General features: G+C 33.4%; 1 protein-coding gene across 2 annotated transcripts; it reads right to left on the bottom strand.

The window, feature by feature from the left end:
* Positions 1 to 2,705: 2,705 nt before the first annotated feature.
* On the bottom strand, positions 2,706 to 21,040 carry LOC111053432 (ras-related protein rab7). 2 transcript variants are annotated; one of them, XM_022340322.2, is made up of 5 exons: positions 20,686 to 21,040; positions 15,186 to 15,375; positions 11,497 to 11,715; positions 8,553 to 8,790; positions 2,706 to 3,811 (listed from the first exon to the last, which is right to left on the bottom strand). In XM_022340322.2, the coding sequence occupies exons 2-4, from the start codon at positions 15,363 to 15,365 to the stop codon at positions 8,569 to 8,571; spliced, it is 621 nt and encodes a 206-aa protein (XP_022196014.1). In that variant the 5' UTR covers positions 15,366 to 15,375; positions 20,686 to 21,040; the 3' UTR covers positions 2,706 to 3,811; positions 8,553 to 8,568. The 2 variants fall into 2 exon arrangements, with proteins under 2 accessions (XP_022196014.1, XP_039286962.1); XM_039431028.1 differs by lacking the exon at positions 2,706 to 3,811 and adding an exon at positions 3,832 to 4,054 and having other exon boundaries at positions 20,686 to 20,860.
* Between the last annotated feature and the right edge of the window lie 4,787 nt (positions 21,041 to 25,827).

Below are 25,827 nucleotides of genomic sequence, written 5' to 3' on the forward strand. Positions count from 1 at the left end.
AATTCCCATTGAAATGCTATTTGGGCGACCATCGGGTGAACTTGATATCTACATATTTTAATCTTTCGTTTACGAAGATAATAAGCTGCAATTAAACAATCTGTAAATGCGTCCATTTTGTGAGTCAGAAAAACTGATTTATGGATGCGTATGGAAAGGATGGTGCATACGCACTGACGGTCGGTCGAGCTCTGTAACCGGCCTAAAAGGGGGTCTCAAACAGGTGGTTAGACATGGTTGTTCAAAACGAAGTATATATAATTATCAACGCAGTTGCAGGCATGTTCACATAAACATTAATATTTATTCAATATAGCCAACTCTATATATTTATTAATTTCAAGTTTTAAGTTAAATTAACATTTTCGCTACTCCAATCAGAAAAAATTTCATGTTTCATTTAATTTCACGGATGGCGAACGACTCTTATTCAAAATTTTATAAAATGAGCAGCAAATGAAAATGTTAAGTTGAAAGTTTATAGAATTGTGTAGATGAAAGATAAATGGATAATGCTGGTAATTTCAAGTACCTACTAGAAATATATTGTTTATCTACTCAGTATTCAGAACTATTCTAGAAATTAATGGTTTTCATACAGTGACAGACGCGTGAGAACGTGTCGAAAGGACCTACTGTTGTTTGCTAATCACCTCGTAGGTAGACCCAAGACTTGGTGGCCGAATACCTTTTTCATAGGTATTTGTAAAATACATGGTCCCAAAGTTCCGGTCACCCTAAGGCTCATTTAAGCACAAACCCGGTTTAAACCATAGAATAAAACAATCTATAATTTTTCTCTGGTTTAAACGGAGATTTATCAGCTTTCGTTCAAACCAGGAATGAAACACATTAGAAAAAAATATATAAAAAATGTGATCATAGCTAAATGCAATCATAGATTATCATGAACGTATATGGTGCACACGGTCCTAAGTGGAGCATTATTAGAGTGCAAAAATTCATCTCTCAGTCAATTGGTGTTATTATTATAACATCTTGACAGTTTCAATATTTTGGCAAGCTCTCAAATCGGTTTAAGAGTTGAGTATTGTGTCATTATGTTCTTTCCATTTCTGTTGGCTGTTCGGTACACTTTTCTCATTATTTAAACTGGATAATCTTTTTCAATATAATTGTGAAGATCAAACTCATAAGAGTGAGAAAAAGTGGCAACTGAAATTTTTAAGTGGTCTAATAAGCGAGTTATAGGTTGTAGAAGTGCTAACTTTCCAGATTCCATTTTCTTTCCAGATCATGAACGGTTTCGACTACGGTATATTATTAGAACTTTTCTTAAAAAATCAAAAAATGTATCTTTCCAAACTAAAACATTTTATTCCCCATATCGTTAATAAATAAAAATGTAACATTTTTTGTAAATTCGATAACTTATTTATTTTGGCATTAATCGCGAAAAAACGCATATTAGAACAAAGCCAATGATATACTGAATGTATTAAAAAAAACTACAATGGAAAATTCGAAACCGTTCATGATCCGGAAAGAAAACAGAGTTTAGCACTTCAACAACCCATAACTCGCTTATTAGACCACTTTTTCTCACTCTTATAAGGATTTTAACAATATTATATTAAAAAAGATTATCCAATTTAAATAAAAATAAAAAGGTGTACTGAACAGCCTTAAACGAGTTTTATTGTTTTGATAAGGGCTGACAGTAACATGGACATGTGATCGATCTTTGATCACCTATTCAGGGGTTGTCAAAACACAGTGGAGTGGCGATGGTTGATGGTAGCGGAGAAGGAAGCTGAGAGTCTTCATAATAATGCATGAGTCTAAATGCCTCCGCTTCAATCTACCTTTGCCGTTCTACTATGTTTTAAACTTCCAAGGCATTATAGTAATTATTGAACTTTTAATACTTTTAATTGAAGTTTTATTCAATTGACTCAAATCAATACGTATCATCCGCCTATTTTTGTAGATAGATGCATGCTATAGTAGTGGTAGGCTATGATAAACTGGTTTAGATAGCGGCTGTAATAAATAATAGAGATATGGAGAATATAAAACTGCTGAACATGTCTAGTTCAGGATTGAAAATGAGGTTTGTTAATAGAATAGAACAATCTAGTATAAAAACTCAAGTATGATTTTTTCTCGTTTGGTGTGCATAGTCCGTCCTATAGTGAGGTCCGCGTTATAATGGCAACATTCTTTTGATATTGGTGTATTCGATAAAGCTGATAGCGCTATTCTTTCCTAGCTCCGCAACGTTGATGGATGTTTTTTTCGAAGGTGGTGGCAAGGCAGAGAATCGGCAACGCTGTGTCCTATTTTTCTACCGACATTATAACGTCGGGATCTAGGATATGGGATCACTTTCTCTTATCAATGAGACCCACCAGCCTTTTAGGGCTTTTTATCTTAGCCTCATTCATGGTTTGATGTAGATTTTAGGCTACTACTTGTAAGAAGTAATTGTCAATAATCTCTGGTACTAAGAAAAGGAACTTGAAAAAATGGCTGATAAAAAAGTAAATATAATAGTATTCAATACTGTAGACAATTCAACAGTACGATATATAAAACGAACAATATTATTAAATTTTTCTATTCTAATAGTTGATATGCTGATCCATATTGAATGTACAATCATCAATCCTTATTGCCCAACTCGTATTAAACGGAGAGTTCAAATAAATGGGATTAAGTGATTGTAACAAGAAAAAATCAAATTCAATAATAATGATATTTAATTCGAAAACAATAATATTAAATCATGTAATCATTATATACAATACGTAATATTTCCCTAAACAATTCAATTCATACACGATGATTATAAAATGAGAAAGACTAAAAATTAAAAAATTATCAACTTTCATTATATTATAAAACCACAATAGCAATCTGATAAAATGTCTGTACACTAATTGTATATTTCTGTACACATATCGGGTTTCTACCTTCACAGTAAATGTTGAGAAAAATGATTAAAAGGAGGTGATTTATTTACAAAACAATATAACCTGACTATTGCTGGTTTTAATCCATTTTTTTCAATTGATTATCATTGCTGATGAGAAAAATCCAATCCTAATATTAAAAAGGCAAGATATAACATAGTTTAGTTTAATACAAAATTAATTACCAACAAATAATAATAATTGTTTCTGCGACAAAATTATGGAGACATATTACATCTCTGTCAACAGTGTTGATTTTCATTAATATCCATACATTAATAAAATACTGCGAAAATAATTTGTCTTATTGAGTTTCGTCAATATTTTCTATCGAGAGCATTATTTATCAAGATTAACAAGAGTAGCCCGGAATTTTATTCAAAAATTAATAAGTCCTAATAAAAATCAGCTTCAAAATAATATCAATAGCTAACCAATGAATTTGGTCAGAACGTTAAGCGAATAGTTAATGAAAGGCAATAGAAAATCTATAGTAATCTACGCAATCAAGCTGGAATACAAATATCATAAGCTGCTAAATATTTATTGATAGAATATAATCATAATAATAAACTTCAAGTGATCAGTGACAAAAGGTTAATTACTAATTAATTGTAGTACAGTTATCCTAACCGTAGGAAGGGCATATGCCAATTCTCATAAATTGCAATATCATAAACAAAATAGAATCACACAGTCCATTGTTGTATTTTCACTGATGAAATGAGTGTTTATTAACACCACTTCTTCAAAAAAAACATGGGCTTGAGGTCTTTGTGATGGATAGGCATGCTGTATATAGTAAACCCGCGCAATCTCATGCATAAAATATTTTTTATACTCTGGTGCATTCCTTCTCTTACGATCGCCTGAAACTGAATACAAAACAAACGATTTCTTGAGAATACAAATTTATTCGAGAGAAAACAATACAATTGGACAATTTTTTGGTTCATAGATGATGAAATTGAGAGCAAAATATAAGTAACACATTTTTTTCAAATAATTGCCGACAATATAAATCTAGATTTTGTTTTCGAATTTCTTCAATTGCAGGTAAGCTTAACTTTCCATGTATTTTTGAATGTGAATTAAGCGACCAAATCCCAGACACAAATCTGAAGCAGAAAGGATAACGGAAAATTTACATAAATGTTTGAACAATACTGGTTTCTTTTCCATGAATGAGAGATATATTTCTTCAGTGATGAAGAAAAACAATCTATTTAGTGTTAACTGAATATAAGATATAAGTCAAAATAAACATCAACATCACAATATTTATGAAATCCCGAAATTTAAACTGTAAGAAAGCAATTCAGCTTTTTTAGATTATTTTACATCATTTTAACTTTTAGCCAAAATACAAGTATGTAATTTTTAAGCTTTGAGTCGATAAACTACTCTGGATGTGATTTAGATTAGGCCTACTCAGATTTTTTTTTAGCCTAACTGAAAACAATGGGATGAATTTCTAATGTCAACATAGGTTATAGATAAGCTGAGCTCTGTGTCTGCTAAGCAAACTCATGTTCTTTCAGCACAGCTGTTGAGAATCACAGTTTCTAGTGGAAACTTGAGTGATTCCTCATTTTGACCAAAGTTGGCACTTGGCTCTGTTCGTTACAGAGTTACATTTTTGATAAGTTACATATTTAGAACGTGTTGTTTTTTAATCACAGTATAGGCTACTCTGCTGAATTTAAATTATGTCGGCACGGAAAAAATTTCCGAACACAAGTAAAGGCTTTGATGTGGCAAAGTTACGCAGCAGACAGGTAGAGGATGCCTTTAAAGTTGAACTTAGGAACAAGTATGAAGCCCTAACTCAGCATTCATCTGGAGTTGAGGATGTAGAGCATGTGTGGAAGAGTTTGAAGGATTGCTATGAATAGACCTGTATAAATGTTCTAGGAAGCAAAAATTATAGGAAAAAAGAATGGATGTCTGAGCTTACTTGGAATCTTATAGAAGACAGAAAAGCAAAGAAGGGCCTTCTAAATGCAAGTAAAACTCGCCTCCAGAGGAGACAAGCCCAAGCAGAATATAATAAATTCCATTGAAAAGGAAATAAAGAAAAGAGTCAGAAATGACCACCTCAGGTTTGCAGATGAGATGGCAACAAAAGCAGAGGAAGCAGCTAGAAAATGGGATAGCAAGGAGCTGTATAACATTACAAGGACCCTCTCAAAGAACAAGGCCAGAAAGAATAGACCTGTTAGAAGTAAACCAGGCGAGCTTATCACAAATATTGAAGATCAACTGCAGAGATGGCGGGAGCATTTCATGGAGTTGTTGAGTAGTGGAAACCTGGAAGGAGAAGAGGAAGATGTGCAACCGTTTGAGGAGGACCCTGAAATTCTTGTCCATAGCCCTACAAAAGATGAGATCAAGATGGCTCTGAATGAATTAAAGAGAGGCAAGGCATCAGGACTGGATAATATAGCACCAGATATAATGAGGGTGGATGTAGACCTGACAGCAGATATACTCCAGTCGCTCTTTCACAGGATATGGACAAAAGAAAGTGTCTCACAGGATTGGAAAAAAGACTGTAGTGAAGATTCAAAAGAAAGGTGACACCTTTACAGGTACCTTTTCAGTTCCTGGAAAAGTCCTGTCAAGGGTTTTAAATCGAATCAAGGACTCCATAGAAAGAAGACTGCGAAAAGAGGAAGCAGGATTCCGAAAAGACCGTAATTAATAGACACCTTAAGAATCATCTTGAAGCAAAGTAATGAGTTGCGTGTCACACTATACTTGGCCTTTATTGACTTCAAAAAAAAAAATTTGATTCAGTCAATATAGTTTGTGTAAAATAAGTTGAGACTTGGAATAGTTATTTGTGCAACTAGTGCGCAAAGTGACAGTTTGCTGCACCGAAAGAAAAGGCGAGGGCGGAATGGTTTCTTGAGTGCAGCAGAGGAACTTTGCGCACGTATTTCACATTAAGTTTTTCCTACAGTTACCATTGAATATGAAAAGTGGGTAATTATGGGTAAAATTGCCTGAAATCCATCAAATGTTTTTCTGTGTAATTTTATTATTGATAAAAACCTTAATTTATTGTCAAATTGAATAAAAATGTTGTCCTTGGTTATAATATCTAATACTAATAATTTGCGCGTTGTGCTTCGTTGCTCACTATAGCAGCCACAGCAGTCACTGTTACCAACTTCATTTTGATTTTGCTGCACTATTGCTCCATATAACCTACTAAGTATTTTGCGTTGCCATGTTGCAAATCTGGAGTGCAGAAACATTTTTCCCGCACTAGAGCGGAAAAGTGATTCTTTGCGTTCTGTAATCAGTGCAGCAATGGCCACTTTTCAACGTAACTGTAGGAAAAATAATTTTAATTATTTGTGAGAAACTTTCTCGCTTTCACCACCTACTTATCTTTTGAAACAAAAAAGTTTCTAGCATTTCGAAAATTTCATGTTTTCTGCTCGAATTTCTTCGGATAGGTCTCAACTTATTTTACACAAACTATAGGTGTGTGCTGTGGAAAACATTAAGAGAGTATGGAATCCCAGTTAAAATAATTAGAATACTGGAGAAAATTTATGAGAGCTATGAATGCCAGGTACTGCATGAAGGAAAGATTTCCCAGCCATTTATAATAAAATCAGGTGTTTAACAATGTTGCGTGCTGTCACCAACATTGTTCCTGCTGGTATTGGATCGTGTCATGAGTAATGTACAGGCAGGGAGAAGGAGAGGGCTGCAGTGGGATTTGAGACAGAGGCTGGAAGACCAGGACTTTGCTGACGATATTTGCCTATTAGCCCAGCGTTCCAGAGACATGGAAGAGAAACTGCTTAGGCTAGAAAAAGAAGCTGCTGAAGCAGGTCTCTGTATTAATATGAAAAAGACAAAGGAAATGAGATCGAATGCAGCAACAGATAGGCAGTTTGGAGTGGGTGGTACTCGCATCCAGACTCCTTTGTGTATTTGGGGAGTGCAGTGACCAACACTGGGGGCACTGATGAAGATGTTGGAAGCCGAATTAGAAAACCTTCATCCAATTGAACAAGGTATGGAAAAACATAAGTTACATATATCTAGTGCAACAAAAATTCGGATTTCCAATAGCAACGTGAAATCAGTGCTTTTATACGGATGTGAAACATGGAAGAACACTGGGCGAATTGTAGGGCAGCTGCAGACCTTCATAAATCGATGTTTACGAAAATCTTAGCAAATCAATGTCCAATCCAAGAGAAACTGAAAATGAGAAAATGGAGATGGATTGGGCACACATTGAAGACGGTGCGATTGAGAAGGCTGCATTGAGCTGGAGCCCCCAGGGATCACGCAGACTAGCACGCCCACGGATGACATGGAGAAGAACGGTCGAGGCAACAGGGAAAGACTTGGGCAGAGGTCAAGAGGCTCAGCCAATAGAGATAAGTGGAGAACATTTTCGGATGCCCTATGTTCCTCAAGGAGCCAAAGGAAATAAGTAAGTATACTCTGCATTTGTTTTGACTGGCGATTATACGAGAAAAATAGTGAACTGCAAGTAAACTAGTTTATTAGCTTTATAATTAGATGTCAACATATGCGTATGTGTATGTGTTTGAAGATCTATTGTGCAAGTTGACGATTTCACTCTCAAACTAGTTGTCACTAGACAACAATCGTAAAATATTGTAACATCACTATTTTCATGATTATGGATAGCGACTCACTTCGTATACACATAGTTTACTATGATTAGTTCAATATTGTTGATGGTCATTTTCACGCACTTCGATTTTACAATGACTCAACACGATACGATATCGTCCCGAGTCAAATTTACATGGTTTGAAATGGAATTAGCTTTCACAAACACCAAAGATGTCGTCCATTAAATTGTCGTGTTATTATCGCGACGTTCAGAGCATCACTTCGACACTCCCACTGGTGTCGGCCGACATTGCTCGTCTGACATCTCTCTGTCATATAACTGTGTATTGAGCACTATTTTGTCAGTTTGAGGTTAGATAGCATTTTTTGGTATTCCTGTATCGAGTTAAAAGTTGTAAGGATCAAGTAAAATTATTATGTAAAACGTTTTACTTTCATAGAAATGATAATCGTCAAAGCCCTGTCTGTGTGCTAAAATTATTACAGATGTCGGTTCAGTGCCGGTAAATAGTGAAAGATTGATGTCGGCCGATAATCAAATGACATTCAGGGTGTCGTGTCGGTGTCGCAAAATCAGTATGTAAGTGTGAAAGGTTAGGTTAGTGTTAGGTTAGGTTAGGTTAGGTTAGTCATATAGTAATGTCATTATTTAAAAAGGCAGAGGCATATTTCGTTTAGCGCTTTGTTTCTATTACAATACGTTGTGCATTATGTTTCAAATTGCACAAGCTTATAGTGCTACAGTGCTATGTCTCTATTGCAATCTGGTCTGCTCTAATCTGATGGCAGGAAACATTCATTCTCTGAACTAACCAAACCTATTAGGGGAGTCAGGCCCACAAGATGTCAAATTATCAATCGATAACTAAATAATAAGTAACTAAACAGAAACTATAAAACCCAACTCTGAATGATAAAACCAGCTTATTTTTGTGACTGTGACTGAACCATCTACAGAATTTCAACAAATAGGCGACTCACTTGCAACCGACTGGCGTTAACATGAGCAGTTCTCGGAGCTGGGTGTCTTGGACTCCTGGGTGAGCTTGATCTGGTCTGGGAACTCATTGTAGAGTTCGACTTCGCTCTCCTGAGCCAGGGCGTTGCGTGCAATCGTCTGGAAGGCCTGCTCCACATTGATCGCCTCCTTGGCGCTCGTCTCGAAGTAGGGAATGTTGTTTTTGCTCTGACACCACTGCTGGGCACGTTTCGTTGATACCTGAAAATAAATTTCAATTTTTATGAGCACTGAGATAAATATAAATAACCAACTGGAAGATTCTGGTGGAATAGAATTTGTAGAACACAGCGTGGGAGTTAAGTTCTGCCTACAGTTAAGACGCCTATGTTTCGCTTAAGATCGGCGGTTTTTGAGCGTTTTTCCTGATTTTTCTAGGCCTTCTCAAGAACTTATTTTAAGAGAACTCAGAATTACGCCAAAGATACGCCCAAGATGAGCCATTTTACTGCGTTGTTCCAGCGTTCCCTAGCGTTTTCTCACATTTTTCAAGAATCAATTAAGAGAAAATGTTCAAAACTGGTATACAAGTTCAGCTAGAGTCTAGAAATGTTGTGTTGAGAGGAATTCAAAATTACGCCCAAGGCGCTTTTACAGCGTTTTCCAAGCGTTTTTAGAGGGTTTCTTTTCTCAAGATTCTCATTGGGTTTTCAAAGCATTTTTCCACATTTCTAAGCAAATTCATACTTGATACACGGTTCGATATGGATTTTCGACAAGTTCTCTATATCATTCCCGTTTAAAATTTCCAAGAACTATTAGAGTGAAATTCTCATAATTTCCTAACCGAGTCTGTAATTGAAAAATAACTGAGTATTTATTAATTCTGATAAAAATAAAGATTTTTGCAACCCTGCACTACATAAATGAAAAATGCAGGTGAGCGAAGAGAGCCTGCTGATCCTATTTTCGGATGATCCGACCGGGGGTCCAGGGGGGGGAGCCCCCTTGCTAGACGGATAAGGCGAGCGTAGCGAGCATGCCGGCTAGTAGAATATAGTTTATTGATCAGCAAATGTAAAAATTATGGGTCATGTCTTACAGGTGAGGTACAAACAGGTACAGTATACATTTACAAATAACACAAAATAAAATTGAGCATAGGCAGGCAAAACTGGATAGATGTAAGGTCTGATGTTATACGAAACATTGTGAGTTTGAATTAATAAAATTTGAATTTGAAATTTATAAGTAGGTACTATATTGTACAGTAATACTGACCCTTTCGGGACCGCTAACAAGTTTTTAGTCGAATAGTTTACTAGTGCGAAATCTTATCTTGACAAGCGCTAGAAGTACTGCGTTGAGAATGGCTACCTTGACTGATCTTTTCCAAGAGAAAAATTAGCAGAATTGGTTTACTTGAAGGTCTTGCAAGAGTTAAATAAAGTCTATACAAAATATATGTTTTCAACTTAATCTCGTATACACCACCAGCGCTTATAATGGTACGATATGGCACTAGCTAACTATTCTTCAAGTAAGGTCCACTCTATAATGACTGTGAAGAAAGATATTTCTACATTGTTAAAACACGATCTGACAACGTTGAGAAGCTAGAAAAGGATGGCGCTATCTAGTTTGTCGAACGATAGACAAGGATAGCAACACCAATGCAAATCAAATACTGTCATTATAACGTGAACCTTACTATAGTAAAAACGAGAGGAGTTTATTTCAAAGCAAGGCTAAATACTGCTTATCTTTTCTAAATAAATTTATTCAAACTGATATCTCCTTTTAGAAACATACTGTAATATCAATAAAACTCTGAAAATATTAGGAATGCACTCTGTAAATCATATTATGGAAAAATTTCAATTGCTAACTGAAGATAGTGACAAGAACTATGCGAATTTTATGTCTTAAATTAAAAAAAAAAACACTGTTTAGCTATCCAGATTTAGCTCTTTGAAACCTTATAGCTCTTTAACGGTGGATGTGCTGATTATAGGTTGGCTTTTAGATCATTGATTTCTCTTCATAATATAGTGTTCATTCATTTTATATTTTTATAATATTAGGCCAAATTCAAATTTTTGCCCTTGAAAGTATGAATTTTTGAAATTATTTGTTTAGCTATCTTTGCTCTTTGTAACCTCACAACTCTTCAACGGTGGATCAGAAGAATATGTGCTAATTATAGGCTTTTAGAGCATTGAATACACAGTATATTCAGTTTGTATCTTTTCAAACTTAATACCACAGAAATATATACAGAGTGTTTCAGAAGAAGTGTCGAACATTTTAGAGTATTTTTTCTGGATGATAGGAGATTACAAATGTCGTATTTTAAGTGTCCAAAACTCAGCGGTTATCCTTATAGCTGTCATTTTGTTTTTTCACTTGGAAATTTTTATCTCAAAAACGAAATGATGTATTGATCTGTAATTTGGCATGAATATTTATGCTATGAAGACTCAACTTTAAAAAATAAAATAAAATTTTTCGATGTAAATTTTCAAAATGGCGGCCATTTTAAATATTTTTGATTGCAAATTTCATGAAAACCGTCCACTTTACAGAAAATTTACAAGAGACAAAAAAGTTAGCAAATCTTATCAAGATTTCAAGGATACCTCCTTGAATTTCAGATCAATACAACATTTCGTTCTTGAGATAAAAATTCCTAAGTGAAAAAACAAAATGGCAGCTATAAGGATAACCGCTGAGTTTTGGACACTTCTAATACGTCATTTGGAGTCTCCTATCATCCAGGAACAATATCCTGAAATGTTCGACACTACTTCTGAAACATCCTGTATAATAATCAGTAGGCTACCCCTTAGAAGAGAAGTGAAGTATTATCTTGTTTGTGATATCATTCTCTGTGACACTTTCTTAGTAAAAGTAATCAATAGTCGATCGTTTTAATAAAAAAGTAAATATAAAAGTTTATGGACTGACAGCTTTGTTCTCGAGATCGAGTTTGTTGCCGAGCACGACAAAGGGGAAGTTCTCGGGGTCGCGCGGCGACGCCTGGATGAGGAACTCGTCGCGCCAGCTGTCGAGCGACTTGAAGGTGCTGGGCGCCGTCATGTCGAACACGAGCACGCAGCAGTCGGCGCCTCGGTAGAACGCCACGCCCAACGACTGGAACCGCTCCTGTCCGGCTGTGTCCCAGATCTGCAAGCAACGCAACGCCACATCAAATCAAATATTATTGTCTTAGAATAATAGTATGTACAAAAACAATACATTATATTAGAAAAAAATATCACTTAAAAGTACAAAAAAATACATAATTTTAATCTCTTAACATCGTCATTTAACATACAGCTAAGTGCAACCATAGAGAAAAGATAGCATAAGAAGATATAGGGTTGAAGATAAGGGTTGCAGTGTCGTTATGTCAGGAAGACATAGGGTGTTCATGTTCCAAATTTCACTGTCAACTTATCCGATAATCCTAGTAATTATTTTTAGTTTCAGGAGCGGCTGGAGCCGCTCTTGTCCGGCTGTGTCCAAATCTGTAGTAAACAACGCACCATCGTCAACATTCAACAAAAAACAAAATCTAGCGTAGCAAGATGTCCCAAGGAGATAATCATATAGAACAGCTAGAATAACAAGATGGTATAAAGCGTATATGTTCCAAATTTCACTGTTAACTGTTATACTTTAATACATTATCTACCTAGTATCATAGAGACAAGATAGCACAAGAAGTGAGTTATGAGATGATCAAACGACCATGCCTGATCGATGGGATTCGAACCCGCGACCAGGTAGCACTAGCAGACTGAAGGATGTAACGCCTTAATCAGCTCGGCTATCTGGCCGGCTGTCGTCTATTAGAACGACCAAGTCTTTTTCAATCACCTATGATGAGCACTGATTTGCTTTGTCCCAGATAATATTCACAGCTCACCATCATTATCAAAAAGATACATGAGATCAAGTAGAAGTAGCAATAAATTGGTATTCCAACTTCTTCCGAAAATTCGTTCATCTGTTTACAAACAACCGATTATCTTTCAATCGATTCCATTAATTATTAATCTATTATTATCAACGTCGAATTGATATTGTTGCATGTTGTATCTACAATAGATCGAAGGATGATTTGTAAATAGAACTGGCATTAATTTATTATCTATTAGCAATTACTAATCAATTTAATTGTTTAAAAATGAAATGTAAAGTTGACCCTATCACTAATTCGAATGTTATTTGACTAACAATGACTGATTAGTGCAATTAGACTGGAACAAACAGGCATTAGGCTACTTTGATAAGAGTATTACAAATTCAAAAGCTAGTAACGTGTTCAAAATCAGTTACTGTTTTATTCGAATTTCAAATAAAAATAATATTCAGTTCAAGACAGAAAACACTCAGTAAATCAGTAAACACTCAACAGATTCATTTCTAATCTCGACTATGACACAACATTTGGCAAGTGGAATTATTTGAAGCTTGGCAAACTTGATCAAGCTGAAATCTTGAAGAAAACACCAGACCATTGTAATCTAGGCTACTCAGCAATGATGTAAGAAGACAACCATTATTATCACTATCAAATCAACAAAAACTAAGATTTATTATCAATTATCACTCAAATATTTGTTTCAAAATAATTTTGCGTAAGATTATGACTAATATCATCTAGTACTTGGAGCATACTTAATGCTTAATCCATTGGTTGAATGGGATAAGGAATGCTGACAATTCAAAGTGAATCTTACTGTAGATAGTTGCATGATAGTGTGTAACGGACTCATAACAGAAGCTCCGAGTTTGGATTTGTTGTTACATGACTGACTACTCAGATAAGTAGTTCCATGTGCTACAGCGAAATTCTCTTTTATCTGTCAACAATCCTTATAAATAACATCAATGCTTCACATTCAAACGATTCTGAGAGTTCAAAGTGAATCCTACACTTGGCATACCTCGCGGAAACCCTACAACAACTATGACGTCGATTCATTATGCAACGGAACCGTTTGCAAATATGTTTATGCCATGTGGGAACCACTTTCAACTACCATCATTGATTGAATCGGAAGCATTATTTTTACAAGTAATGCTGACAGTTTGAATTGAATCTCAATATACATGGTGGCTGGAGATTAGAACCTAATATTATGGTATGATTGACATCACCCTATGTAATGTCATTCAATGTGATGATTAGTTTTCACAGAAAATCTACATTTGGCTTCACTTTAAACTGTCAGCAGTGGTTGAATTGGAAGGCTTGGTGGTAGTATTTATAAGGCAGGCATACAAGTTGAAGTATCTACTATATAGGAGGCTGTTACTTGTATTAAAGTTTCTTTATCACATCGATAGCACACGTTAGCTTTTCTAAAAATAGATTTATATAAATAATTATACAGGGTGTCCACGAAAGGTGTAACAGCCGAAGACCACATATTCTACATTAAATTTGCAATAAAAAATGTCAAGTAAAATTTTCTTATATCAACCTTAGTTTTCGAGACATTTCGATTTTTTTTTGAAAAACGTCAATAACTAGAAACCTATCAGTCAAAATCTAATTCCAAGAACATGGTTGGAAAGATTATGAAATTTGCAATAAGATTAATATATTTGTTCCTTTGTTTGACGTTTTTGAACGTTTTATGAGTGTTCAAACTGTTTGAAATTTGGCTTTGAACTCGACGAATGTACTTTTTTCAACTTTGAACGCTCATAAAAAGTTCAAAAACGTCAAACAAAGGAACAAATTATATGAATCTTATTGCAAATTTCATGCTCTTTCCAACCACATTCTTGGAATTATATTTTGACTGATAGCTTTCTAGTTATCAACTTTTTTCAAAAATATCGAAAAACCTAATATATCTCGAAAACTAAGGAAAATTTTACTGGACATTTTTTGTTGCAAATTCAATGTAGAGATGGTCTTTGATCCAAAGACTGTTACACCTTTCGTGGGACAGCCTGTATATTTGTCTTCTATGTTTTCATAAATGAAATGAATAAATTGAATTATTTTTCAAATACGATGGATTAAATACTAGGTAGATTTCAAATGTATGTATATAGTAGCCTACTCAATTCTTTTCAAATTTACAGCGATTGCTGAGTTTAATTTTAAATCATAATTTGATTTATTATACAAATTTAAACCCTCCAGTTTATATACAGTATTTTATGAAAAATTCTTGAGGTGAGCTGATACGCTTAGGCCTACATAAGATATCGTTTTTAAGAAGGTTGATATTCATCAAAAGTTTGGCGAAGAACGGAATGGGCTAAGCTTCCAATAATAATAGAATTGAGTGACCTTGCTAGTTAAGAGGTCTGGTGTCAGTGTTCCCAGGTTGCACCTGATCAATTGCAGGGCTTCTCATATAACTAATAAGGCAGTCGGGACCGACCACTCATTGTTTCCATCAGAAACACCCGAGAAAAACATAGTGCCCGATTATGATTTCATGATTTATGATTAGGATAATTAATAACTGGATAAATGATGTTAAACCGGGATTGCCCACTTAATGGGTCCATCAGAAACACGAGAGAGCCCGAGAAAATGATCTTGTTTCCATGAACTATGTATGATAACAATGAATAAGTGGATAGTGATTGTTAAAAGGAATTTTGTGATTTGAATAACATACCTGCATGGTGACTATCCTGTCTTCAACCATAACTTCTTTTGTGAGGAAGTCGGCGCCTATGGTAGCCTTGTACTGATTGGAGAATTTCTTGTTGACATACTGGTTCATGAGAGATGTTTTGCCAACTCCAGTGTCACCAAGGATTATCACTTTCAGGAGCACTTTCTTCCTGGTTGCCATTCTTTAATTTCTGAAAATAGTTTATTAAAATTATTTAAATACTTTTTAGAAAATATGAAAGAATCAAGAATTGAACACCACCTGAAATATATAAAGCTCAATACTTCTGAATATTTTTTGCAATTGTGATGGAAATTTTTATTTGAATTTGTATTTATAATTAATTGATCACATTCATTCAAAATTCTAGTAGATACATATTTCGACTTATAATTGTGTGACAATTCAATAATCATTTTTTACATAACCTCTACACTGTGTAGGCCTATTCTGAATATTAAAAGTTTGAAGCAGTTTTTAGCAAAATGCCTGTTGTTTTTATCAGAATTGTATATAAATCAAATAGATTTGTTAAATTTACAGTATTGAATCAGTTACAAATACAATGAATCAGTTATGAGATCAAAGAAGAGAATTTCATTTCAATTTTTCAATTTATTAAAACACACAAAACAAAATGACAAAGAATTACCAAAAAAAAAATACAATAAAATGTTACAAATATAACCATGGGCTTTGTGGTTGGGTGTGTTGGAGAAGAGAAAAAAAAGAGAGGAAGATACCTAGCCAACTATGGTTTCCCATGTAATAGGCAGGCAAAGAAGAGAAGAGAGAAGTGATGAGGAAAAAAGGGAAGGGAGCAATGGGGGGAAGGGAAGAAAAACAGAGGAATAAGTACGCAAAATAAAGGTAAGTTAGTCCACTGAAAAATAGAAAAAAACTAATGAAAAAACAATGCTGGAGCAGAAATCTTGAGTCTTATATATCTAAACTGAAGAAGAAATTACTGTAGGTCCAGTTTTTTATATCCAGTTTAATTTTTCCGCTGGTCTTATTGTCCATGAGAAAGTTATTTGGAATAAGGTAATTTATTTAACATTCATATCCTAATTGAGCACGGATAAAACAAATTTCAACACTGATCAGTTCAACTCAAAGTGAACTACAGTAATAGAAAAATTAACCGTTAATGTTTCAATAGCTATTTCCAAAAATTAGGCCAAGAGGCCTAGACGAGTATGAGTCACGAGTACAAGAGTACGGTGCTGTTAAAAAAATTTCAGTTGTGACTCTATTTGCAATTAAAAACATATCAGAAAAAACTTTGATAAGGAAGTAATAGATAATCGAATCAATTTCAATTCAACGGACATTGTTGAATTTGAAATTAATTCAAACAGTTTTTCAAACTGAATTTAAAAATTAGAATTTTCCCTTTCCAGGATAGGTTTGACAACTGTTACTAAACAAATTTATGGTAGTGAAGACGGGGATTGAACTCAATGTTACATTGAACTCAACTTTCTAAAGATAATAGTGGCAATCCGGCAACACTGTAGAGTTTGTCAAATATTAGACTGATTGATTGAAAAGCTATGAGCGACAATATTGAGGACAATAGGTTTCAGTTACACTGACTTATCAAACAAAGAAGTTATCACTTTGGTGAGTGTACCAGTCCTGATAATTTAGTTGAAACTATTCAGAATTTTCAGTCAAAGAAAGAGAATTAAATCACTTACACTAGATTAATTTTTATTTTTAATAACTTTTACAATTCAAATATAAATTATTATCTTATCGCATATATTTTGAGTAACTGAATTGGCGTTTCCCCAAAAATAGTAGTAAGACGATTCATGTTGAATAAATTGAGGATGAGAGCGATAAAAAATCAAGTTTAAAATTACTAGTGCATTTCATGGCTCAAGACCTCTAGTCTGCTTGAAATTACTAAAATTGGTTGTAATTACCGAAATAGTTTGAGCTGGCCACAGACAGGTCTTGTGCACTATAAAAATTATTCTCATACTAGAATAGTTAATTCTTTCCTAGTACTTTACGTTAATGTATCATTCGAGTGGAAAAACTTGAAAATCTGAAATTTCAATGAAAATGCCATACTACACTGGAAGTTGTTTTATTTTTATGTGGGTATCATTTAGCATTGGGGCTAATAGGAATTTTATATATACCAAGTACGGCGAAATCGTACTTTAATATTATGCTTTTAAAGCCCAGTAACATCCAAAAAGGAAAAAAACCACCTATTACAAAAAAAAACCCGATTCTATTACAAATAATACAATTTTTTATCATTCAAACTCCACAAAGACAATATATAGGAAGCAGCGAGGAAAAATATTGATGTATATTGAAATTCAATAACAATCGAAAAACATTGATGAAAATATTGAGAATATGAGAAGCCTGATCAACAGATGTAGTAAGGTCTCTGGAATATTACGTAACATGAAAAATATTACATAATCCTGGAGAATACAGAATTGAAAATATTCTTGATTAGTTTTAAATCTTCTGTAGACTATTGCCAAATATACAAATGATATTTGCTCGGTTTCTGCTACTTAATGAATGCATCTCCATAAATAATCTACAGATAAGACTTTTTGAAATACGACAACCAGGAATTGTATGGTTAAAATAATATTTTTTTACATTTTTTAATTCTGTGAAACTTGGGCCCAGTTTCTAAAACACTCCTCAAATCTAATAGACCATTAAACCTATTAGATTCTATGGTTTATTATATTGAAATGGGTTTCAAATATTTTTTTACATGTCCTAGAAACTGGGCTTGAATTTATGTTTATTACAGTATTCAATCACATCAATATATTACTTTAATTGTATGGAATAGCTTACTAAGACTCTTGTTTCAAAACTTGATATTTTGGTTTAATTTAACTCATATTATTTCAACATCAATTACCCTATAGAGTCTAGAGCACGAAAACAATCAAGTAGTTCAACTCTGACTTATTTGGAAAAATTTTAAAACCACATCCCGCATTGCAATATTGCATTGGTAGTAAACCAAATAAATGCTTAGCTTATGTAAATTGAATGCCTAGTCACAAACCTTCACAGTATATTCGACACTTTAATGTTATCTTAATAAGTCAAATGTCATTATTTATTATAACAATATTTGTATGTGTTGATAGAAAGCGGAGCTTCAATTATTGAACTCAATACTTTCATATCAGAATCAAGAAAACTAATAAGCTTGATATCTTTTTTCTATTGTTAGGTAATAGAATAGCATCAAAAAACCTTTTGCCGCAACAACACAGCTTTATAATTATATTCTCAACTTTTATTCAATAAACTAAAATAAGTAAATAAAAATTAAATATATAGTATTCATGTCTAGTTTTCTATCATCAGGAATGTATTATATTATTTATAGCCTACTTCTAATCAATATCATGTAAAATGAAAGGAATGAGAATACTTTTTTATTACGTAAATTTTTGCGATAATGAAGTACTAACGTTTACAGGATTATATACGATTTTGTAATTAAAAAGCTGAATTGGAGTAGTTTAATTTTTTTTCACTTTAAGGAAGTAGTGGGAAGATAAAGGATGAATCACTGCATTTTTTTCCAAGTATTTAAAAGTGGGAAGATAAAGGATGAATCACTTCCAAGATAAATGGGATAAAAGTTAGTCTATCATTTAATGATAGTACAGTAATTTACAGTAATGGGGGTGGGTATCTATAATCTTCAAACATGGAGTGGAGCAGAAGCTGATAAAACCATTTTAAACTATATAATATAAGCCCATTACTTAAATTGAAAACCTATGGTAAGATATGAGGGTAGTTTAGTGGCAACAATCAAGCCAATAGAAAAGAGCATCAAAACTGGAAAGCCCAATGTATTCTTATACTGTTGAATAGACCCTGTTAATCAACTTTTTTCAAGCTCTAATGGCCTGTTTACTCGCAGTGGAGGCTTTGCTGGCCTCCTCCACAACAATCCTCCAAGCATCTCTATCTTCTAACAATCTTCTACATCCTTATTAAATCCTCCCTGATCTTATCTCATCATCGTATCAAAAAAGCATAAACATAAAATCCTATATAGGAAACTTGAAGGAGGAATTATAAAAATTTTTGGTCAAAAATCAATTGAAAACGACTAAAAAACAAAATTTAGGATAATTCATGCATAGGCACAAACATGAATTTTATAGTAAGAAGCATCCTGATTGTAGAATTAAAAAAAGAGTAGAATGTGACATTTACTCGCAATTATTTGGGGAGCGAATTCAAAATTGAATATATTTTATTAGCAAAAAATGTAACTTAGCTTTGTAATGCATATTGAGACCATAATAGGCAGGCCTATAGGCTACCCAAAGTCAAGTTATTATTAATTTCATGGGATCCGTTAATTTAAATGAGACAGTCAGGACAGAAGCTGTAACCAAACACAATAACGTAGTGCTTTGCGGTTACACTTCTCAGAAATACATTTTTTATGAAACATATTTGTTTTATCGGCACACTAAAGACTATTTCATTAATTAATATTTACTATTTAGTAGGCACACTCGTCTTTCTTGATAAGATAGATTACATACCAAAGCTATATAAAGAATGCAATTAAAAATTAATATAAAAGAGGCATAGGCCTTTTGTTACTAATTAACTTTATGAAACTTGATATTACCTTTGATTATGTAAACAACGTATTAAAGTATCCATAATCAAAGATATTACTTATTAGGATAGGCTATCAGAGATTTTTCTTGTTTTAGATAGAGCAATCCAATTTTATTAAGGTTTAGGAATTGATATGATGTAACTTGAATTATTGGGAACAAAGGGAAGAAAATTCAAACGGAAGTACGGTACGTCTTTTGTTTACACAAGACTTGGTACCACAGGTTTTGATAGGTTAGGTTGATATTAGGCAATTTTCGTTAAAAACACTCCCACAAACATTAAATATATGTGAGGTTTTCAAAATTAAAAATTTTAATTATACCAAAAAAGCTCAACAATTATTTGCCAAATTAAATTTAAAAAAAAACTAGTGAAATAATATTTCTATACAAATGAAAATTAAGATTCGACTAATACAAATATAATAAAACAAAAGTATAATTGCACTGGAAATAGACTCTAGCCACAATAATAATTAGGAAACAACAGTAATCTTTGCTTTCCTATCTTGTATTATTACGTCTTTTGTTTGTCATAGCCAGATTCATCAACAAGGAAGTTACGGCGTAATGAACATTGCTGTTTTTAAAAGTAAATAACTGGGCTCAATTTGGAAACAGTGAAAACTCTGATATTTATCAAAGAAAACTCTGGTAATCAAACAATATGTCAAAACTGGAAATAATTCAAGGCTACTTGGTATCATAAAAATAATATAGCCTAGAAGAAAACAAAACACAGGTTAATGAACAAAGATTATTAATGGTTCTACTAAAAAATCAATACCAGATGAATGAGAATTATGTGAAATAATAGAATAGAAAAGATTTTTACAAACCTTTGATAACGATAATGACTCTCTTCAATTCTATAATTCTCAGGACAGCTAGAAAATGGCGTTTTATCTAAATGAATTTAGAAACTACAAAAACTTTGCTGCTTAGAGTGCTTGCTGCTTTTGTCAAGGACAAGGGAGAAGGGGCTGCGTCACTAGCACAAAGAGATTGGTCATCTAATCATATGCTGTGTAGAACATTAGATGTATAGAGTGGCCAGGTAGTAGAACTTATTACTTAATAAAAATAATAATTCTTTGTGCATTTACTCAAACCACAGATATTATTGCAAACGTCAAAAAATAATTTAATCGTATCAAGATCAAAGCTGTATATAAGTAATCGATTTTGATCAACGCGCTCTGTCTTCATACAGAGCTGGAGGTGAGTAATTTGTCAACAAGTTGGTATGCAAGTTGAATATTATGTGAGGAGTCAATCTTGCCCAGTTATATTTATTTAAAGCGGTACCAGTAGTAGTAGTACTTGCTTGTTTTATCGAATAGACACTCCGATTATAGGATTGTGATAGCTAGAGACTTAAATGCAGGGCCGGCCCCAGGGGTGAGCGGACCAGGCGGCCGCCCAGGGCGGCAAATTTTAAGGAACGGAAAATTTTAAAACACAAATAAATTCATAATACTAGTAGTTATGTGAACAGTAGACCTCGCGCTCAGTAAGTTACATTGGCCTGTTGTTGTTTTCTCAAAAATTAATAAATAATTTATCAATTTAAAATGTCTAGAAAAAAATTGCATAGTTGCCTGTAAAGTTGGTATACGGGCGAAAGTTTTACGTGACAATGACTTTGAGTGATAAAATAATTTTAATGTGAATATTCATTCCTATAGTAGGAAGAAGGATGAAATAATAGTAACAATTTAAAACATTTATTTATACAAAGAATTATATTTAAATCATTAATTTATATAAAGAATCTCACACGGAGTTTCATATTAACAAAATTTTATTTCTACCTTCACACATCCTCAACAAAATCACTCTGTCTCTCTCGCTCTTAGGCGGGCTAACTGCTCGATTCAATTTTTACATAGCAAGTTGCGCTCATTTTTTCAAGTTAAACAAATTATTATTGTCTGAGAAACGATTTATACTACTTTTGTGATTGAAAACTACCACAACATTGTGATTACTACAACATAACCTATTCACTTATACCTATTATACTTACACTTATACCTATTCACTTATACTTATTCACATAACCTATTTACAGATTGCTCCGTTTCACTCTCTCTCCAGGTGAATGCCTTCAGGTTGCTGCTGCATTGCTCGCCACTGCTCCTATTCATGCTCTTTCCAGACGACCGTGAACCGAAACGAACGCTCTCACTCGCTCTCATTGTGAGCGCGCATAACGTGGGAACGTAATGCAGTTTCTTGAAGTGTCACCCGGCAAACCAATTTATAAGACGTTGTCACGTCAAAAATCCTAAATAAACATAGAGCTTTCTGTCCTCTCATACCATGACGTGTCGTCCCGGAATGTGAGAGTGATTGCTGTTATCAGGTCTGGTTGCAACTGACTACAACATTGATGGAAAGATACATTTTCAAGATGCTTGATCAACTACAGTCAACTGTCTACTAAAGTTGATGGAAAGATATATTTTCAAGATGTTAGATGTTTTTGAATGGGTAGTATTATAGTCCACTAAACAGCTGATTTATGATGAATAATTCTATAGTCTGATTTTTACTCTAATATTGGCGTATGAAGGAGGTTCATTTTTCCTTTTATATTATCCTTGAAATCCAAAATTTTCAAAAACCTAGTATATATGTCGACACGCAATTTAAAAAGGAACATACCTGTCAAATTCCTTGAAAATCTATTACCGCGTTTCCTCTATAATGAGTTCCCTCCAGATTTATTTTTCATCAATGATTAAATGAGGCTCCATCAATTACTGTTATACTTTTTTTTAATTCAAAATGAAACACTGAATGTAATAATTATTAAATCGCCATTCGATCTATTCATATAATTAGTCCATAATTGAAAATTCGAGTCAAATAAAATTCTTCTTTACAGTATCTTTTCTGGATTAATTTATTGTAACTTTGGAAATTGGGTGTTCAGAAAAATTATCTCATGCTTTTTTCTATTTGACTACTTGCTGGACAGCCATTTATTTCTGAGTATGGAATTCATAAACTCAAATAATAAATAAATCACGAGGGAAACACAAACCCCCATAATTTATTCATTTCCTTTTAATAGTATCAACATAATTAAAAATTCTAGATCGTTTGTTTACTTGTAATGAATTTGATAGTAAAGAAATATAAAGACAGTAATAAATTTGTTGCGAAATCATCAGCCACTGTGTGATATATTCCAGAATAAGAATTCAAAGAAATTGATGAATAAAAATTCCAGAAAAATCTGCATAGTTAAATAATTTATGCATCCTATAAAACATATTTAGGCCTTGCCTGACATCATAGAAACTCATGATTGATTCCAAATTGTAGACAATTCCATTTTCTACAAGCTCAATTGCCAAAAATTCATTTTGAATCACTGTTTCCTGGACCGTTAATACTAGGGAAAGTATCTTTGATTTCATGATTTTTTCAACAATCCATTCTTACACAAGGATCATAATTCTCCCATGAATCGTTTACAGCAACTAAAAGAGGAGATTCTGTTCTAAAATTCAAGATCAAATATTTTTCTATAATTTATCTGTATATAGAAATTGGCCTTTTTTGTGTACTGGAAATGAACCAGACATTTTAGGTATATTTGGGCCATTCTGTATCTTTCACAAGGAAATCTTGCATGAAAAAATGGACTTCTCTTATGTATCCAAATTGAGAATTCAGATCTACAATATAAAATGCAAGCACACCCCCTTTTGATGTCTATAGTGACTGAACTATAGTAACTGTAGTTTTTTCAAACACCACTTGTGAAGTATGGGGGGGGGGATTGGGGCAATCCGCGCCTGTCACCACCTTCTATGGAAGATAGATGTGATTCACGTTATAACATTATATTAGTCCAGTCAATTTAGACATGAAAAAAGCAATATTTTATATTCATTGTAGTTCTGAGGGTTTGTATGAATAAGAGAAGTCCAGAACCAATTTTCACATGCAAAATTTCCTTGTAAAGAGTGGCCCAAATACCTAATATGTCTGGTTCATTTTCCAGTTCTGAGCTATTACCATCAAATCCAGTCATTGGACAAAAAAAATCCTCTCTCTGCTTTTTTACTGTATATAAAATTCAGAATAAAATATCTATAGAATAAACTCAAAATCTAAATAGAGTTTAAACTCCAAAATCTATAGTACAGTTTTCCAAAATGAGTAGAATTTCATGGAAAAATCAATTTTGATAAATGTTATAGTATTTAATCAACAATATCTTCCAATTGTCACAATTCAAAAATGTATAATTCAACATCCTACTAGGCATAATTTTGTGCTCCACAATCTGAGAACAGGTAGAGTGCTCTATCTCAAAGATTTTCAGGACACCTCAAGGATCGAAATTTCATTCATAACTTTTGATACAATATTCGGATCTTCTTGTACGCTCTTTCTTTTCGGCTTGTCAAGGCAGTTGGAAATCATATATCATGAGTCAAGTTCGTAGGAGAAATTGGAAATTTTTTGTTGAATGTACACTGTACCTCAACCCATATTCCATACACAAAATAATGACAATTTATTTATTCAATGCTGCATATCTTATGAGATAATTCTGATATAAAATCAAAATCTAGTCAAGGATGTGAGGAATTTCCTCCTCTTCTCACTCCAATCAACAGTACTTCCTATTTCAATAATATTAGAAAGTTACAACCGATTGAAAAAGTGACGATTGCAGTTTTACCATTTTTTCGCAATTCTGCTGTTAATCAAGAGTCTCTAAAACGAGGTTCATACATCATAGAAACTCATGATTGGTTCTACATTTTATACCATAGGCGAGCTCAGTTGCCTTAAATATTCATCTTCAACTAGGCTACTTTTTTCTATCTTAGAACTACCAAGATCGTGAATATGAGGAGAATATTTTCAATCTCTTGATGTTTTCAAGTGATTGAATTGTACCATGTGTTGAAGTATGTCCAAGTGAACTATGAATGAAAATGATAAAATCACAGCATTTTTTGCGTTTCAAGTTTTATCAACATGGTGAAATTTGATTAGCAGATTCAGCCACAAAGATTCTTCTAAAAGGTCATGAAGATTATTCCAAAATCGATTTTAGTTTTGCTCTTTATTGATTTACTTATAATTTTGTATTATATCAAGCAATAAAGGAAATACATTTACGACAAAAATACACATACAAATAACAGGGGTAGTAGGTAAATCTTTTTAAAGAGTATCAATCAATTTCCTCCTTATCATAATATACAATGAAACTGGATATTATTTTACTGATTGCTGAAAAGATAGTGGCTCTTGTAGTTTAAAATGAGAGAAATTCATTGAATTTTCAAATTAATCCCTCTTCTACAATCTCCTGCTCGTCGGCTTGCCTACCGGCATTTAAAGTTGATAATTATGCGAAATTAGAACTTTCCACTGGGTACAGTCTATGAAAAAGGTTAACAATCTTTGGCTATTCAATAGAAAAAAAGTAACTGAAACAATATTATTGTTAATGAGCAGCTGACATAATTTTTATAATCATTTTAGAACAATAATAGAAGAATACAATACTGCATTACACAGCACCTCAAGAACATGTCATAATTAAAATTATTCCATTCTCTTCCTCAATTTTAAAGTTCAAAATCACAATTGTGGATTAAATTAGATAGATTTGATTTTTTCAATAATTAAATTGGAGTACTTAATGTAATAAAGTTTGGATTATGCTACATTTTTATAATGGACAATACTTTATCTGACCACTGATTCACTTATTATTGGTTTCTTGTTCTTGTTGATTACAAATAAAAATTAATCCACTTTGTCATTGGAAATGCAGCGCTCATGCGATCTGGAGAGTTGAGAGTAGCAAGTGACACAGAGAAGAGGACAGAGAACTCATCTTAAGCTGCGTACACATATACGCTCTTCCAACCTGCACCGAGCACGCTTCTCCCTCGTACCGCCCTCGTTCCTCCATCGAACTACAGTCGCGCCGCCCA

Source organism: Nilaparvata lugens, chromosome 6 (assembly GCF_014356525.2).
Source record: "Nilaparvata lugens isolate BPH chromosome 6, ASM1435652v1, whole genome shotgun sequence".
Classification (NCBI taxonomy): Eukaryota; Metazoa; Arthropoda; class Insecta; order Hemiptera; family Delphacidae; genus Nilaparvata; species Nilaparvata lugens.

Excerpts from the sequence above, each read along its gene's own strand:
- LOC111053432 (XM_022340322.2), bottom strand. The coding sequence starts at position 15,365 with ATGGCAACCAGGAAGAAAGTGCTCCTGAAAGTGATAATCCTTGGTGAC. Across the intron at positions 11,716-15,185 it reads ACAGGATAGTCACCATGCAG|ATCTGGGACACAGCCGGACA; the intron begins GTATGTTATTCA and ends CGTTGCTTGCAG. Across the intron at positions 8,791-11,496 it reads TCGATCTCGAGAACAAAGCT|GTATCAACGAAACGTGCCCA; the intron begins GTCAGTCCATAA and ends ATTTATTTTCAG.